Source organism: Catharus ustulatus, chromosome 34, assembly GCF_009819885.2.
Source record: "Catharus ustulatus isolate bCatUst1 chromosome 34, bCatUst1.pri.v2, whole genome shotgun sequence".
NCBI lineage: Eukaryota > Metazoa > Chordata > Aves > Passeriformes > Turdidae > Catharus > Catharus ustulatus.
The window spans coordinates 854,582-872,356 of NC_046254.1; the positions used below are offsets into that span (position 1 = coordinate 854,582).

General features: G+C 49.1%; 2 protein-coding genes across 2 annotated transcripts in view; both read right to left on the bottom strand.

The window, feature by feature from the left end:
* The window catches only part of SIPA1L3 (signal induced proliferation associated 1 like 3), a 54,290-nt gene extending 51,451 nt beyond the window's left edge, over positions 1 to 2,839 (bottom strand). Inside the window, exon 1 of the mRNA XM_033083871.1 lies at positions 2,803 to 2,839. Coding sequence (XP_032939762.1) covers positions 2,803 to 2,839 — 37 coding nt within the window. The remainder of the gene's footprint in view (positions 1 to 2,802) is intronic.
* On the bottom strand, positions 1,900 to 17,489 carry BLVRB (biliverdin reductase B). The gene is made up of 6 exons (XM_033083945.2): positions 17,326 to 17,489; positions 11,264 to 11,425; positions 10,222 to 10,311; positions 6,230 to 6,361; positions 5,007 to 5,092; positions 1,900 to 4,833 (listed from the first exon to the last, which is right to left on the bottom strand). The coding sequence occupies exons 1-6, from the start codon at positions 17,393 to 17,395 to the stop codon at positions 4,750 to 4,752; spliced, it is 624 nt and encodes a 207-aa protein (XP_032939836.1). The 5' UTR covers positions 17,396 to 17,489; the 3' UTR covers positions 1,900 to 4,749.
* Positions 17,490 to 17,775: the final 286 nt, after the last annotated feature.

A 17,775-nucleotide genomic window follows, 5' to 3' on the forward strand; every position in this document is an offset into this window, starting at 1 on the left:
ACCGAAAAAAATAAAAATAAAAATTTTCCTCTCAACACAGCCCCGGAGCCCCTCAGGGATCCCAAATCCCCTCAGCGATCCCAAATCCCCCTAAATCTCATTCCCCCTCAAAACCCAAACCTAAATCCCCTCAGGAACCCCAAATTCCCCCTAAATCCCAAATTTTCCCCCCTCAGGAACCCCAAACCCCTTCAGGGAGCCCCAAAATCCCAAATTTCCCCCTCCAAACAACCCCGGCGCGCCCCTCCCCTCCCTCAGGGGCTCTCCCCCCTCAGAACTACAACTCCCGGCAGCGCCCGCCGGACACCGCCAAAGAAACCCCCGAGGGCGATTCCCGACGGTTCCGGGGCCTCCTCGCGCCCTCCCTCCCTTTATTTAAGGCCTGAATTCCCCTCTCCAGGCCGTAAAACCGGGCCTTACCCGTGAGCGGCGGAAGCGGCGGCAGCAGCGGGTTCCCCCTCCCGGCCGCCCCCGCGCCCGGCGGGGGTCTGAGGGGACGCGGGGGGGGGGCGGGTGTCACTCACCGGCGGCGCGAGCGCTGCGGCCAATGGGGGGGCGAGGCGGAAGCGGCGCGAGCGCTGCGGCCAATGAGGGGGGGCGGCGCGAGCGCACCGGCCAATGAGACCCCCCCCCCTCCACTCCGCACCGGCGGAAAGGCCCGAGCGCGGCCCGAGCGCGGCCGAAGTGGAGGGGCGGGGCTTGGGAAAAGGCGGGAAGACCTCCGGGCCGCTAGGGGGCGCTGGAGGTTTGGCGGTGAGGGGGGAGCGTCTTAAAGGCGCAGGACCCGTTTTTTTGGGGGGGATGGCGGGAATTTGGGGGTGTCCTGGCGTTAAACTGGGGGTGCTGCTGGGAAATTGGGGCGCTCCCAATAGTGGGGAGAGTCCAAACTGGGGATTCCCCCAAACTGGCGGCAGCTTTGTAAACTGGGAGCTCCCAAAGTGGCGATCTCCGCTTCAAAGCGGGACCATCCCAAAGATGGGATCCCCCCCCCAAACTGGGAATCCCCTCTCTCCAAACTGGGAATCCTCCTCCTCCTCAAACTGGGACCCCCTTTTTATACTGGGACTGCCCCAAACCGGGCCTCTCCAAAATGGGACCCCCCCCCCAAACTGAGACCCCCTTAAAACACTGGGACCCCCCAAACTGAGACCCCCTTAAAACACTTGGACGCCCCCAAACTGAGAATCGCCCCCAAAATGGGATTCACCCCCCCCAAACTGGGATTCACCCCCCCCCAAACTGGGATTCACCGCCCTTCAAACTGGGAATCCCCCCCCCCTCAAACTGGGGCTTCTCTTTAAACTGGGACCACCCCGCTCAAACTGGGAGGCCCCGCTCCCTCAGCCCCTTCATTTGCATACGGCTGCGTCTGGACCAATCAGCGGCCACGGCAGCGCCGCGTGCCGCCAATCAGAATCGCTCGTTCCTAGCCCCGCCCAGAGCGATGGCGCAGCCAATCAGAGGAGAGGGAGGAGAGCTTTATTTGCATACGGGGGTACGGGGGCGTGACTGCCCTCATTTGCATAGAGCGCGAGTTCATTTGCATAGAGCGCGGGTTCATTTGCATACAGGGCGCGCCCTGCGGGGGCTCCGGAGCAGGGAACCCCCAAAATCCCCCCGGGAACCCCCAAAATACCCTCAGGACCCCCCAAAATCCCCCCGGGAACCCCCAAAATACCCTCAGGACCCCCCCCAAAATCCACCCAGGACCCCTCGAAACCCCCCAGGACCCCCCAAACACTCCCCAAACCACCCCAGGATCCCCCAAAATCCCCTCAGGACCCCTCAAATCCTCCCCAAACTCCCCCAAAAACCCTCCAAGGACACCCCCTAAATCTCCCCAGACTCCCCAAAAACCCTCCCAGGACCCCCCCAAAATCTCCCCAGACCCCCCCAAACGCTCCTGACCCCACAAATGAGCTCCAGGCCGGGACAAACATGGATTTCATCTCCTTGGGAATGGGGGACCCCAATTCTTGGGATCATCCCTGGGGTGGACCCCCAAATCCTTGGGATAATCCCAGTCTGTGAATCCCAAGGGATCCCCAAAACCCCTGGGATGATCCCAGGACTGGATCCCTCAATGCCTGGGATGATCCCAAAGAATCCCCCAAACTCTGGGATCATCCCAGGCTGTGAATCCCAAGGGATCCCCAAAACTCCTGGGATGATTCCAGGACTGGATCCCTCAATCTCTGGGATCACCCCATGGATGGATCCCAAATCCTTGGAATAATCCTGGGACTGAATCCCTCAGTCCCTGGGATGATCCCAGGATGCAAATCCCAAGGGATCCTCAAATCCTCGGAATGATTCTGAGGCTGGATCCCCCAAATTGCTTGGATCATCCTGGGAATTGATCCCTCAAATCCCTGAGATCATCCCAGGAATGGATCCTTCAAATCCCTGAGATCATCCCAAGGGTGGATCCTCAGATCTTTTGAATAATCCCGGGACTGGATCCCTCAAATCCCTGCCATCATCCCAGGGTGCCAAACCCAAGGAAACCCCAAATCCCCGGTGCCAATCCTGGCAGATCCCATCACCAGATACCAGAGGTAGATCTTGGGGGTGGATCCCATCCTTGGATCCAAGGGTGGATCCCAGGGGGTGGATCCTGGGTCCTGTGACCAGATCCACTCCCCAGATCTCATCCCCAGATCCCATGGGGGATCCCAGGGGGGATCCAGGGGTGGGGGGTGAGGAGGATCCCAAAAGGTTCCTGGGGTGGATCCTGTCACTGGATCCCAGAGTGGATCCCAGGGGTGGATGCCATCCTCATATCCCTTGTGGATCCTGTACCAGGGTCCTGTGCCCGGATCTCATCCCCAGATCCCATGCTAGTGGATCCCAGTAAATCCCAGTAAATCCCAGCAAACCCCAGTGGATCCCAGGTGGATACTGGGGATGGATTCCCAGGATGGATCCCATGACCAGATCCCACCTGTGGATCTCATGACAGGATCCCACCCCCAGATCCCACCCCAGTAAATCCCAGTGGATCCCAGTAAATACCAACAGATCCCACTGGATCCCAGATCCCCAGGATGGATCCCATGACCAGATCCCATCTGTGGATCCCAGAGCAGATCCCAGGACAGGATCACATCCCCAGATCTCACCCCCAGATCCCACCCCAGTAAATCCCAGTAACTCCCAGTAGCTCCCAGTAACTCCCAGTAAATCCCAGTAGATCCCAGTAAATCCCAGTAGATCCCAGTAACTCCCAGTAAATCCCAGTGGATCCCAGGTGGATTCCCAGTATGGATACAATGACCAGATCCCACCCGTGGATCCCAGAGTGGATCCCACGACGGGATCACACCCCCAGATCCCACCCCAGTAAATCCCAGTAAATCCCAGTAAATCCCAGCAAATCCCAGTAAATCCCAGTGGATCCCAGGTGGATCCTGGGGGTGGATTCCCAGAGTGGATTCCATCCCCATATCCCTGGTGGATCCTGTGCCAGGATCCCATCCCTGGATCCCATCCCCAGATCCCACCCCAGTAAATCCCAGTAAATCCCAGCAAACCCCAGTAAATCCCAGTAAATTCCAGTGGATCCCAGGTGGATCCTCGGACGGATTCCCAGGATAGATCCCACCACCAGATCACATCTGTGGATCCCAGAGTGGATCCCATCCCTGGATCCCATCCCCAGATCCCACCCCAATAAACCCCAGTAGATTCCAGTGGATCCCACTAGATCCCAGTAAATCCCAGTAAACCACAGTAGATCCCAGTAAATCCCAGTAAACCACAGTAGATCCCAGTAAATCCCAGTGGATCCCAGGTGGATCCCGGGGGTCAATTCCCAGGATGGATCCCATCACCAGATCCCATTTGTGGATCCCAGGACAGGATCACATCCCCAGATCTCACCCCCAAATCCCACCCCAGTAAATCCCAGTAAATCCCAGTAACTCCCAGTAAATCCCAGTAAATCCCAGTGAATCCAAGTGGATCCCAGTAAATCCCAGTGGACCCCGGGTGTGGATTCTCATGATGGATCCCACCCCCAGATCCCACCTGTGGATCCCAGAGTGGATCCCAGGACAGGATATCACCCCCAGATCCCACCCCAGTAAATCCCAGTAGATCCCAGTAAATCCCAGTAAATACCAGTGGATCCCAGGGTGGATTCCCAGTATGGATACCATAACCAGATCCCACCTGTGGATCCCGGAGTGGATCCCCCTATGGGATCACACCCCCAGATCCCACCCCAGCAAATCCCAGTAAATCCCAGTAAATCCCAGTAACTCCCAGTAAATCCCAGTGGATCCCAGGGTGGATTCCCAGTATGGATCCCATTACCAGATCCCATCTGTGGATCCCATGACAGGATCACACCCCCAGATCTCACCCCCAGCTCCCACCTCAGTAATTCCCAGTGGATCCCAGTAAATCCCAGTAAATCCCAGTGGATCCCGGGGATGGATTCCCAGGACGGATCCCATGACCAGATCCCATCTGTGGATTCCAGAGTGGATCCCATGATGTGATAACATCCCCAAATCCCACCCCAGTAAATCCCAGTAACTCCCAGTAACTCCCAGTAAATCCCAGTAGATCCCAGTAAATCCCAGTAAATCCCAGTGGATCCCAGGGTGGATTCCCAGTATGGATACCACGACCAGATCCCACCCCAGTAAATCCCAGTAACTCCCAATAAACCCCCGTGGATCCCAGTAAATCCCAGTGACTCCCAGTAACTCCCAGTGGATCCCAGCAGATCTCAGTGGATCCCTACTCCGGGTAGTGCCTGCTGACATAGATATTTTTGCCGTCGAAGTCGTCGCAGCGGAGGCAGCGCAGCAGGAAATGCCCCAGATCCCACCCCAGTAACTCCCAGTAACTCCCAGTAACTCCCAGTAACTCCCAGTAAATCCCAGCAGATCCCAGCAGATCCCAGTGGGTCCCTACTCCGGGTAGTGCCTGCTGACGTAGATATTTTTGCCATCGAAGTCGTCGCAGCGGAGGCAGCGCAGCAGGAAATGCCCCAGATCCGCGGCCGAGATTTGCCGCGACGCCCCCGGGCCCCCGGGGCGCCCCACGGACACCTCGTAGTCGCCGGTCAGCGGCTTCTCCACTGCCAAAAAAATGAGATTTTTTTCTGTTTTTAGGTTTTTTTCCTATTTTTAAATTTTTTTTCTGGTTTTTCTAAAATTTTTTCCTGGTGTTTTGCCATTTTTTTCTGATTTTCTGCTATTTTTTTCTCATTTTTTTCTCATTTTTCTCCCATTTTTCCTCAATTTTTTTCTCCGGTTTTCTCTCATTTTTCCTAATTTCCCTCCCATTTTTCCCTGATTTTCTGCCATTTTTCTCCCATTTTACCCTGATTTTCCCCATTTTTATACCATTTTTCTCCCATTTTTTCCCTGATTTTCTCCCATTTCCCCCTCATTTTTCTCCCATTTTTTACTGTTTTTCTCCTATTTTTTCCCATTTTCCCCTGATTTTTATCCCATTTTCCCCTGATTTTCTGCTATTTTTCCTCATTTTACTCTCATTTTTCTCCAGTTTCTCTCCCATTTTCCCCTGATTTTTCTCCCATTTTTTGGCCCATTTTTCTCCCATTTTTCTCCTATTTTTTCCTCATTTTTCTCCAAATTTTCCCTGATTTTTCTCCCATTTTCTCCCATTTTTCTCCAATTTTTCCCTGATTTTCTACCATTTTTTGTCTCATTTTTTCTCCCATTTTTTTTCTGTTTTTCTCTCATTTTTCCCCTGTTTTTCTCCCATTCCCCCTCTTTTTTTTCCCTGATTTTTCCCCCTATTTTTTCTCCATTTTCCCCTTTATTTCCCTCAATTTTCCCCAATTTTCCCCAATTTTTTTTCCCAAATTCCCCCGTTTTTCCCCCCATTTTTTCCCATTTCCTCCCTTTATTTCCCTCAATTTTTTTTCCAATTTTTCCCTGATTTTCTCCCATTTTTCCCCTGTTTTCCCCCCATTTTTCTCCCATTTCCCCCCCAATTTTTCCCTGATTTTTCTCCCATTTATTCCCCATTTTCCCCAGTTTTTCTCCCATTTTTCTCCCATTTTTCCCCAATTTTTCCTCATTTTTTTCCCAATTTTCTCAATTTTTCTCCCATTTTTTTCCCCATTTTTTCCCAAATTCCCTCTTTCTCTCCCTCATTTTTCCCCCAATCCCCCCCAATTTTTTTTCCCAAATTTCCCATTTCTTCCCCCACTTTCTGCCCTATTTTCCTCGCGGATTTTCCTCACCCGCGATGTGCGGGGGCATCACGAACACGCAGCTCAGCCCCGACTCCCGCAGGATTTTCTCCATCCGGGAATGATCGGCGGTGACGTCACGGAGCCGGGGCGGGACCCGCTCGGGGTCCCATAAAAGGAACGCTGAAAAATCAAATTTTTATTTTTATTATTTTTATTTTTGGGGGAATTTTTGGGATTTTTTGGGAATTTTTGGGAATTTTTTTGGGATTTTTTTGGGATTTTTTCGGATTTTTTTCGGATTTTTTTTTTGAATTTTTTGGGATTTTTGGAGTGATTTTTGGGGATTTTTTGGAGATTTTTTTGGATTTTTTGAATGATTTTATTTGGAATTTTTTGGGATTTTTTAGGAATTTTTTAGGATTTTTTTTTTATTTTTTTGGAATTTTTTTGAGATTTTTTGGGGATTTTTTGGGATTTTTTTTAATTTCCTTGGAATTTTTAAAAAAATTTTTGGGGATTTTTTTGGGGATTTTCTGGGATTTTTTTGAGATTTTTTGGGGATATTTTTTGGGATAATTCTTTGGATTTTTAGGGAACTTTTGGCTTTTTTTTTAATTTTTTGGGGATTTTTTGGGGATTTTTTGGGGATTTTTTGGGGTTTTTTTGAGATTTTTTTGAGATTTTTTGAGATTTTTTGGGGATTTTTGGGAATTTTTTGGAATTTTTTTCAGGAATTTTTGGGGATTTGTTTTTTATTTTTTGGGAATTTTTTGGTAATTTTTTTTTGATTTTTAAATTTTTTTTTATTTTTGGGGGGATTTTTTTTTATTTTTGGGGGATTTAAAAAATTTTTAAAAATTTTTTGGGGAATTTTTGCGGGATTTTGGTTGAATTTTTGGGGATTTTTTAGGGAATTTTTTGGGGATATTTTTTGATTTTATTTGGATTTTTTCGGAATTTTTTGGGGATTTTTTTGGAATTTTTTTTTATTTTTAAAAAATTTTTCTTTAGATTTTTGAGGGGAATTTTTGGAATTTTTTGGGGGATTTTTTTGAGATTTTTTGGGGATTTTTTTTCTTTTTCGGGGCATTTTCTGGAATTTTTTGGGATTTTTTTGGGATTTTTTGGGGTTTTTTTGAGATTTTTCTGGGAATTTTTGGGGATATTTTCGGGAATTTTTTGGAATTTTTTCAGGCATTTTTGGGGATTCTTTTTTATTTTTTGGTAATTTTTTTGTAATTTTTTTCGTAATTTTTTTGGTTTTCTTTTTTATTTTTCTGGGATTTTTTGGGATTTTTTTGAGGATTATTTTGGAATTTTTTTTTAATTTTTAGGGGAATTTTTGGGAATTTTTTTGGGACTTTTTTGGGGAATTTTTGGGATTTTTTTGGATTTTTTTTGGGTGGGATTTTTTTTTTGGGGGTGGGATTTTTTTTATTTTATTTGGAATTTTTTGTGATTATTTGAGTGATTTTTGGGGAATTTTTGGGGATTTTTGGGGATTTTTTTGGGATTTTTTTGAGATTTTTTGGGGGATTTTTTGGGGCACTTTTTTTAATTTTTAGGGATTTATTGGGGATTATTTGGGAATTCTTTGGTATTTTTTTGGAATTTTTTGGGTTTTTTTGAGATTTTTTTGTGATTTTTTTTGTTATTTTTTGGGGGATTTTGGGGATTTTTGGGGAATTTTTTTGGAATTTTTTTGGATTTTATTTGGATTTTTGGAGATTTTTTGGGGATTTTTTTAAATTTTTCTATGGATTTTTAGGGAATTTTTGGGAATTTTTTTGAAATTTTTTTTGGAATTTTTTGATTTTTTTTGGATTTTTTGGGGGCTTTTTTTTGGATTTTTCGGGATTCTTTTGGGATTTTTTTGGATTTTTTGGGGGATTTTTTTTTATTTTTTGGGAATTTTGAGGGATTTTTCAAGGATTTTTTGGGAATTTTTGGGGGGATTTAAAAAAAAATTTTCGATGATTTTTTGGGATTTTTTTTATTTAAAAAAAAAATTTCGATGATTTCTTGGGGATTTTTTTGTTATTTTTGAGGAATTTTTTGTGATTTTTTGGAAATTTTTTTGGATTTTTTTAAATTTTTGGGGATTTTTTTGGGATTTTTTTTGAGATTTTTTGGGGATTTTTTTGGGGATTTTTGGGGGTTTTTTTGAGATTTTTTCGGAATTTTTGGGGGATTTTTTTAAAATTTTTCTTCGGATTTTTAGGGAATTTTTGGGATTTTTTGGGATTTTTTTGGGATTTTTTTGAGGTTTTTGAAATTTTTTGGGGGATTTTTTTGGGGGATTTTTTGGGGGATTTTTGGGGGATTTTTTGAGAATTTTTTGAGAATTTTTTTATTCTTTTGGGATTTTTGGGGGATTTTTTTGAATTTTCTTGGCTTTTTTTTTGAGATTTTTTGGGGACATTTTGGGGATTTTTATTGAGATTTTTTTGGGAATTTTTGGGGATTTTTTCAGGATTTTTTTGAATTTTTTCAGGAATTTTTGGGGATTCTGGTTTTTATTCTTTGGGAATTTTTTGGGAATTTTTTGGGATTTTTGGGGGATTTTTGGGGGAATTTTTACGAATTTTTTGTGATTTTTTTTTTCATTTTGTGGGGATTTTTTTTTTAATTTTGGAGGAATTTTTGTGATTTTTTTTTAATATTTTGAGTAATTTTTGGGCTGTTTTTTGTCATTTTTTGTGCCATTTTTTGGGATTTCTCACCCGACAGACACGCCACCACCTTGGCTGGGTTTGGGGATTTTTGGGGAATTTTTGGTGATTTTTTGCGAATTTTTTTTTTATTTTTGTGGGGAGTTTTTGGGAATTTTTAAAGAATTTTTTGGGGATTTTTGGGGGGATTTTTTTGGAATTTTAGGGGAATTTTTGGGGATTTTTTGGGATTTTTTTGTGATTTTTTGGGGATTTTTTTGGGATTTTTTTGGGATTATTTTTCATTTTTGGGGGGATTTTTTTTCATTTTTTGGGGGATTTTAGTTTTTAATTTTGGGGGGATTCTTGCAAATTTTTTGTGATTGTTTTTTAATTTTGGGGGGATTTTTTGGGAATTTTTTTGTGATTTTTTTTCATTATTGGGGGACTTTTTAAGGAAATTTTTTGGGATTTTTTGGAAATTTTTTGGAATTTTTAAAGAATTTTTGGGGGCATTTTTGGGGATTTTTTTGATCTTTTTGGGGGGATTTTGGGGGATTTGTTTAAAAATTTTTGGGGATTTTTAGGGGATTTTTTTTGATTTTATTTGGATTTTTTGTGATTTTTTTTTTTCATTTTTTAAAATTTTTCGGGAATTTTTTGGAAATTTTTTTGAATTTTTGGGGGGATTTTTGGGGGGATTTTTTTGTGATTTTTTTGTGATTTTTTTCATTTTTGGGGGGATTTTTTTTTTAATTTTGGGGGGATTTTTTTGGAACTTTTTGGGAATTTTTGGGGGATTTCTTGGGGATTTTTTGGGATTTTTTGGGGGATTTTTTTAAATTTTTGGAGGATTTTTTGGAGGATTTTTGAAGTGGTTTTAGGGTAATTTTGGGGATTTTTTTTTTTATTTTTTGTGAATTTCTGGAGTTTTTTTGGAGTGTTTTTAGGACAATTTTGGGGAGTTATTTGGAATTTTTTTGGAATAGTTTTGGAAATTTTTTTTAATTTTAGGAGGGATTTTTGGGGATTTTGGGATGATTTTTTGAGCGTTTTTAGGATAATTTTTGGCAATTTTTTGGGATTTTTTTGTGATTTTTTTGGGGATTTTTAAAAATTTTTTTGGGATTTTTTTTCGGATTTTTTGTGAAATTTTTGCAAATTTTTTTTGAATTTTTTTGTGATTTTTTGGGAATTTTTGGAGTTATTTTTAGAATTTTTTTGGATTTTTTTTCAGATTTTTTGTGAAATTTTTGCGACTTTTTTTCGGATTTTTTGCGAAATTTTTGAGAATTTTTTGGGAATTTTTTGAGTTATTTTTTGGAATTTTTTTTTATATTTTTTGGGCTGTTTTTTGTCATTTTTGTGTCATTTTCTGTGGTTCCTCACCCGACAGACACGCCACCACCTTGGGGACGCCGTGCTCCCTCATGGCCCCCACGATGTTCCGCGTGCCCTCCGACATGGCCGTGGTGGGGCCTGGGGGGGCAAAGGTCACGGGGAGGGGACAACGGGGGTCAAAGGTTATGGGGGAGGGACAAAGAGGGGGCAAAGGTCACGGGGGAGGGGCAAAATGGGGTCAAAGGTCACGGGGGAGGGGGAAATGGGGTCAAAGGTCACGGGGGAGGGACAAAGAGGGGGCAAAGGTCACAGGGGAGGGGAAAAAACGGGGGGCAAAGGTCACGGGGAGGGGCAAATGGGGGGCAAAGGTCACGGGGGAGGGGCCAAAGGTCATGGGGAGGGGACAACAGGGGTCAAAGGTCATGGGGAGGAGGGGAGGGGCAAAATGGGGTCAAAGGTCACGGGGGAGGGGCAAAACGGGGTCAAAGGTCATGAGAGGGGACAACGGGGTCAAAGATCACGGGGAGGGGACAACAGGGGGCAAAGGTCACGGGGGAGGGGACAACGGGGTCAAAGGTCATGGGGAGGGGCCAACAGGGGGCAAAGGTCACGGGGAGGGGCAAAATGGGGGCAAAGGTCATGGGGGAGGGACAAAGAGAGGTCAAAGGTAACGGGGAGGGGTCAGATGGGGTCAAAGGTCACAGGGGAGGGGAAAATGGGGGCAAAGGTCATGGGGAGGGGACAACAGGGGGCAAAGGTCACGGGGAGGGGGAAAATGGGGTCAAAGGTCACAGGGGAGGGGCCAGATGGGGTCCAAGGTCATGGGGGAGGGGACAACAGGGGGCAAAGGTCACGGGGAGGGGCCAGGCGGGGTCAAAGGTCATGGGGAGGGGCCACACAGGGTGGGGGAGGGGCCAAACAGGGTCAAAGGTCACGGGGAGGGGTGGGGGAGGGGCAAAATGGGGTCAAAGGTCACTGGGGTGAGGTCAGGGTCCCTAAATGGGGTCAAAGGTCAATGGGGTGGGTGGGGGAGGGGTCAGTGTGGATTGGGGAGGGGTCAGTCCGGGTGGGGGAGGGGTGAGCCCCTCACTGAGGTCATTTCCTGTCCCCAGCAGCACCACCACCCCCTCCTGTCCCTTCACGGCCTCGCTCACGGCCTGGGGGTCCCGAGCGTCCCCAATCAACACCCGGGCGGGGGAGGGGCCGGGGGGCAGCCGGGAGGGGTCCCGGACCAGGACGGTGACCTCGAACCCTGGGGGGGAGGGGAGGGGTCAGGGAGGGGGTGAGACCCCCTGAGAGACCCCAGAATGTTCCAGGGACCCCCAGGGGACACCTGAGACCCCCCAGGGATCCCCAAAATGTCCCAGACCCACCCAGAGACCCCTCCAGGAACCCTCAGGGGACACCCAGAGCCCCCTGGGACCACCCCAGGGACCCCCAAAATGTCCCAGGAACACCCAGAGACCCCTGAGACCCCCAGAGACCCCTCCAGGAACCCCCAAAATGTCCCAAAGACCCCCCTGGGGACACCCAGAGACCCCCCCAAAATGTCTCAGACCCACCCAGAGACCCCCAGGGGACACCTGAGACCCCCCCAGGACCACCCAGGGACACCTGGGACCCCCCCCAGGGACCCCCAAAATGTCTCAGACCCACCCAGAGACCCCCCCAGGAACCACCCAGGGACCCCTGAGACCCCTTCAAAATGTCCCAGAGACCCCCAAGACCCCCCAGGACCTCCCCAGAGACCCCCTGAGACCCCCCCAAGATGTCCCAGGACCACCCAGAGACCCCCCCAGGGACCCCCAAAATGTCCCAGAGACCCCCAGGATCCCCCCAGGGGACACCAGAGATCCCTCCAGGACCCTCTGGGACCACCCAGAGACCCCCAGGGGATCCCTGAGACCCTCGGGACCCACCCAGAGACCCCCCCAAAATGTCCCAGAGCCCCCCAAGACCCCCCTGGGATGACCCTGAGACCCCCCCAGACCCACCCAGAGACCCCCAGGGGACACCTGAGACCCCCAGGAACACCCAGAGACCCCCCCAGAGACCCCTGAGACCCCCCCAGGGATCCCCAAAATGTCCCAGACCCCCCCAGGGACTCCCTGGAACCACCCAGAGATCCTTGAGACCCCCCAGAGACCCCCGGGATCCCCCCCAAATGTCCCAGAGACCCCCAGGAGATCCCTGAGACCCCCCAGGAACCCCCCAGGACCCCCTGGGACCACCCTGAGACCCCCCAGGAACCCCCAGACCCACCCAGAGACCCCCAGGGGACACCTGAGACCCCCCCTGGGACCACCCTGAGACCCCCAGGATCACCCAGAGACCCCAGAGACCCCCCCAGGGGATCCCTGAGACCCCCCCAGGACCCCCCCAGGAACCCCCCAGGACCCCCAAAATGTCCCAGACCCCTCCAGAGACCCCCCAGGGACCCCCAAAATGTCCCAGACCCCCCCAAGAACCCCTGGGACCCCCCAGGAACGCCCCCAGGAACCTCCCAGAAACACCCAGAGGCCCCTGAGACCCCCCCAGGGACCCCCAAAATGTCCCAGAGACCCCCAGGGGACACCCAGGATCCCCCAGAACCACCCAGAGACCCCTGAGACCCTCGGGACCCACCCAGAGACCCCCCCAAAATGTCCCAGAGCCCCCCAAGACCCCCCTGGGATGACCCTGAGACCCCCCCAGACCCACCCAGGGACCCCCCAGGGGACACCTGAGACCCCCAGGAACACCCAGAGACCCCCCCAGAGACCCCCCAAAATGTCCCAGACCCACCCTGAGACCCCCCCAGAGACCCCAGAGACCCCTGAGACCCCCTGGAACCACCCAGAGACCCCTCCAGAGACCCCCAGGGCACCCCTGAGACCCCCCCAGGAACCCACAGAGACCCCCAGGACCCCCCAGGACCACCCAGAGACCCCTCAAAATGTCCCAGAGACCCCCAGAGACCCCCAGAGACCCCCCCAAATGTCCCAGACACCCCCCAGGATCCCCCCAGGAACCCCCAGAGACCCCCAGGGACCCCCAGGGGACACCTGAGACCACCCAGGGACACCTGGGACCTCCCCAAAATGTCCCTGAGACCCCCAGAGACCCCCAGGGCACCCCTGAGACCCCCCCAGAGACCCCCAGGACCCCCTGGGACCACCCTGAGACCCCCAAAATGTCCCAGACCCACCCTGAGACCCCAGAGACAGCCCCAAAATGTCCCAGGGGATCCCCAGGACCCCCAGAGACCCCCCAGGAACCACCCAGGGACACCCAGAGACCCCCTGGACCCCCCCAAAATGTCCCAGAGCCCCCCAAGACCCCCCAGGAACCTACAGAGACCCCCTAGGACCACCCTGAGACCCCCAGGATCCCCAAATCCCCCAAAATGCCCCCAAAATCCCCAAAAAAACTCCCAGGACTTTTTCAGAGCCCTCCAAAATCCCCCCAAAAATCCTCAAATCCCCCCCAAAATCCCCAAAAATCCCAAAAAAATCCCAAAAAAATCCCAAAAAAATCCCCAAAAAATCCCCAGGAATTTATCAGAGCCCCCCAAAATTCCCCAAAAAATCATCAAATCCCCCCAAAATCCCCAAAAAATTCCCCCAACCCCCCCAAAAAAATCCCCAGGACTTTTGCAGAACCCCCCAAAAAATCCCCAAAATCCCCTCAAATCCCCCCCAAAAACCCCAAAAAACCACCCAGGACTTTATCAGCCCCCCCAAAATCCCCAAATCCCCCAAAAATCCCCCAAAAATCCCCAAAAAACCTCCTGAACTTTATCAGAGCCCCCAAAATCCCCAAAAAATCCTCAAATCCATCCAAAATCCCCCAAAATTCCCCCAAAATCCCCCCCAAACCTCCAGGATTTTATTAAATCCCCCCAAAAAAACCCCAAAAAACCCAAAATTTTCCCCAAAATCCCCAAAAAAACCCCCTGAGTTTTATCAGAACCCCCCAAAAAAACCCAAAATTCCCTCCCAGCCCCACCCAGGTTTTTATCAACCACCCCAAACCTTCCCCTGCACCCCCAGATAAAATTTATCAACACCCAAAAATTCCTTGGGGGCCCCAAAAGTTTCAAAATTTCCCCCAAATTTAAATTGAAATTTAATTTTAATTTAATTTAATTTAATTTAAATTTAATTAATTTAAATTTAAATTAAATTTAATTTAATTAATTGAAATTTAATTTAAATTTCAAATTATTCCAAATTTCTAAGACCCCAAAATTTTTTAAATTTTTAGGGAACCCCAAAATCTCCAAAATTTCCCCAAATTTCAAATTATTCCAAAATTCCTGAGACCCCAAAATTTTTTAAATTCTCAGGGAACCCCAAAATCTCCAAAATTCCCCCAAAATTTCAAATTATTCCAAATTTCTGAGACCCCAAACCTCAGGAACCCCAAAAAATTCCCAGAAAACCCCAAAATTTTTATTTTTTTTGGGGGATTTTTTTTTGGAGAATTTCTTGGATTGTTTTTTTTTTTTAATTTTTGGGGGAATTTTTGGGGGTCCCCATCCCCAATTTTGGGGTCCCTGTTCCAAATTTTGGGCTCCCCAACCCCAATTTTGGTTTCCCCATCCCCAAATTTGGGGTCCCCGCCCCAAATTTTGACGCCCCCACCCCAAATTTTGTGGTCCCCGCTCCCATTTTTGGGGTCTAATCCCAAATTTTGGGGTCCCTGTGTCCATTTTTGACACCCCCACCCCAAATTTTGGGGTCCCCCTCCCCATTTTTGACGCCCCCACCCCAAATTTTGACCTCCCCACCCCAAATTTTGGTTTCCCCTTCCCCAATTTTGAGGTCCCTGTTCCAAATTTTGACGCCCCCCACTCCAAATTTTGGGGTCTAATCCCAAATTTTGACGCCCCCCACCCCAAATTTTGGGGTCTAATCCCAAATTTTGACGCCCCCCACCCCAAATTTTGGGGTCTAATCCCAAATTTTGACGCCCCCCACCCCAAATTTTGGGTTCCCCACCCTGAATTTTGGGGTCCTAGTTCCAAATTTTGGGTCCCCATCCCCATTTTTGCGCTCCCAGTTTCAAATTTTGGAGCCCCCACCCCAATTTTGGTTTCCCATTCCCATTTTTGACACCCCAACCCCAATTTTGGGGTCCCCGTGTCCATTTTTTGGGTCCCCATCCCAAATTTTGACGCCCCCACCCCAAATTTTGGGGTCCCATCCCAAATTTTGAAGCCCCCTTCCCCATTTTTGGGCTCCCCAACCCCAATTGTGGTTCCCCCCCCCCCCATTTTTGATGCCCCCCACCCCAAATTTTGACACCCCCGCCCCAATTTTGGTTTCCCCACCCCCAATTTCGGGGTCCCTTCCCCATTTTTGGAATCCCCACCCCAAATTTTGGTTTCCCCATTTCCATTTTGGGATCCCCACCCCAAATTTCGGCGCCCCCACCCCAAATTTTGATGCCCCCGCTCCCAAATTTTGGGGTCCCATCCCCAATTTTAGGGTCCTAACTTCAATTTTTGGGGTCCCCACCCCAAATTTTGATGCCTCCGTTCCCAAATTTTGACCTCCCCACCCCAAATTTTGGTTTCCCCATCCCCATTTTTGGGGTCCCAGTTCCAAATTTTGACGCCCCCACCCCAAATTTTGGGGTCCCTGTGTCCATTTTTGACACCCCCACCCCAATTTTGGTTCCCCCACCCCATTTTTGGGGTCTAATCCCAAATTTTGAGATCCCCATTCCCATTTTTGGGGTCCCTGTGTCCATTTTTGGGGTCCCCACCCCATTTTTGACGCCCCCAACCCCAAATTTTGGGGTTCCCTCCCCAAATTTTGACTCCTCCATCCCCATTTTTGGGCTCCCAGTTTCAAATTTTGGTTTCCCCATCCCAAATTTTGGTTTCCCATTTCCATTTTTGACACCCCAACCCCAATTTTGGTTTCCCCGTTCCCATTTTTGACTCCCCCACCCCAAATTTTGGTTTCCCCCATCCCATTTTTGGGGTCCCCACCCCAATTTCGGGGTCCCTTCCCCAAATTTTGACGCCCCCATCCCCAATTTTGGTGCCCCCGTTCCAAATTTTGGTTTCCCCATCTCCAATTTTGGTGTCCCTGTGTCCATTTTTGACACCCCCACCCCAAATTTTGGTTTCCCCATTCCCATTTTTGTGCCCCCACCCCAAATTTTGATGCCCCCATCCCCATTTTTGGGATCCCAGTTCCAAATTTTGACACCCCCACCCCAAATTTTGGTTTCCCCATCCCCATTTTTGGGGTCCCTATCCCAAATTTTGGTTTCCCCATCCCAATTTTGCTTTCCCCTCCCCATTTTTGGGGTCCCTGGTCCCATTTTTGACGCCCTCACCCAAAATTTTGGGGTCCCCAACCCCAATTTTGGTTTCCCCTTCTCCATTTTTGGGGTCCCTGTTCCAAATTTTGGGGTCCCCACCCCAAATTTTGATGCCCCCATCCCAATTTTTGGGATCCCACCCCCATTTTTGGTTTCCCCATTCCCATTTTTGGGGTCCCCACCCCAAATTTTGGGGTCCCAGTTCCAAATTTTGGTTTCCCCTTCCCCATTTTTGGGGTCCCCTCCCCAATTTTAGGGTCCCAACTTCAATTTTTGGGGTCCCTGTTCCCATTTTTGGGGTCCCTGTGTCCATTTTTGACGCCCCCACCCCAAATTTTGGAGCCCCCACCCCAATTTTGGTTTCCCCTTCCCCAATTTTGGGGTTCCCATCCCCAATTTTGGGGTCCCTGTTCCAAATTTTGGGGTCTCTGGTCCCATTTTTGACGCCCTCACCCAAAATTTTGGGGTCCCCAACCCCAATTTTGACTTCCCCCACCCCCAATTTTGGTGCCCCCACCTCCAATTTTGACACCCCCACCCCAATTTTTGGTTTCCCCATTCCCATTTTTGGGGTCTAATCCCAAATTTTGGGGTCCCCGTCCCCAATTTTGGAATCCCCACCCCAAATTTTGACGCCCCCCTCCCCAATTTTGTGGTCCCTAACCCGAATTTTGGGGTCCCTGTGTCCATTTCTGACGCCCCCACCCCAAATCTTGACGCCCCCACCCCAAATTTTGGTTTCCCCATCCCCATTTTTGGGGTCCCCAACCCAAATTTTGGTTTCCCCGTTCCCAATTTTGGGGTCCCCGTTCCCAATTTTGGGGTCCCCCCTACCCTGCTCCAGCGCCAGCCCCAGCGTGACCCGCCCGGTCCTTCCGGTGGCGCCGAAAATGACAATTTTCATCGCGACTATCGCGACAGAAACGGAGCGGGATCGCGATAGAGAACGAGACCGGAACGGGGAGAGAGACTGGGAGGGACTGGGACAAACTGGGAGGGACTGGGAGGGACTGGGAGGGACTGGGAGGGGAATGGGAGGGACTGGGAGGGACTGGGAATGGACTGGGAGGGAACTGGGAGGGACTGGGAGGGGAATGGGAGGGACTGGGAGGGACTGGGAGGGACTGGGAGGGAACTGGGATGGACTGGGAGGGACTGGGATAACTGAACTGGGATAACTGGGATAACTGGGATAAATTTTTTAAAAATTTCCTGGAATTTTCCGGGAAATTTTTGGGAATATTTGGGGATTTTTTGGGGAATATTTTTGGATTTTTAAAAAAT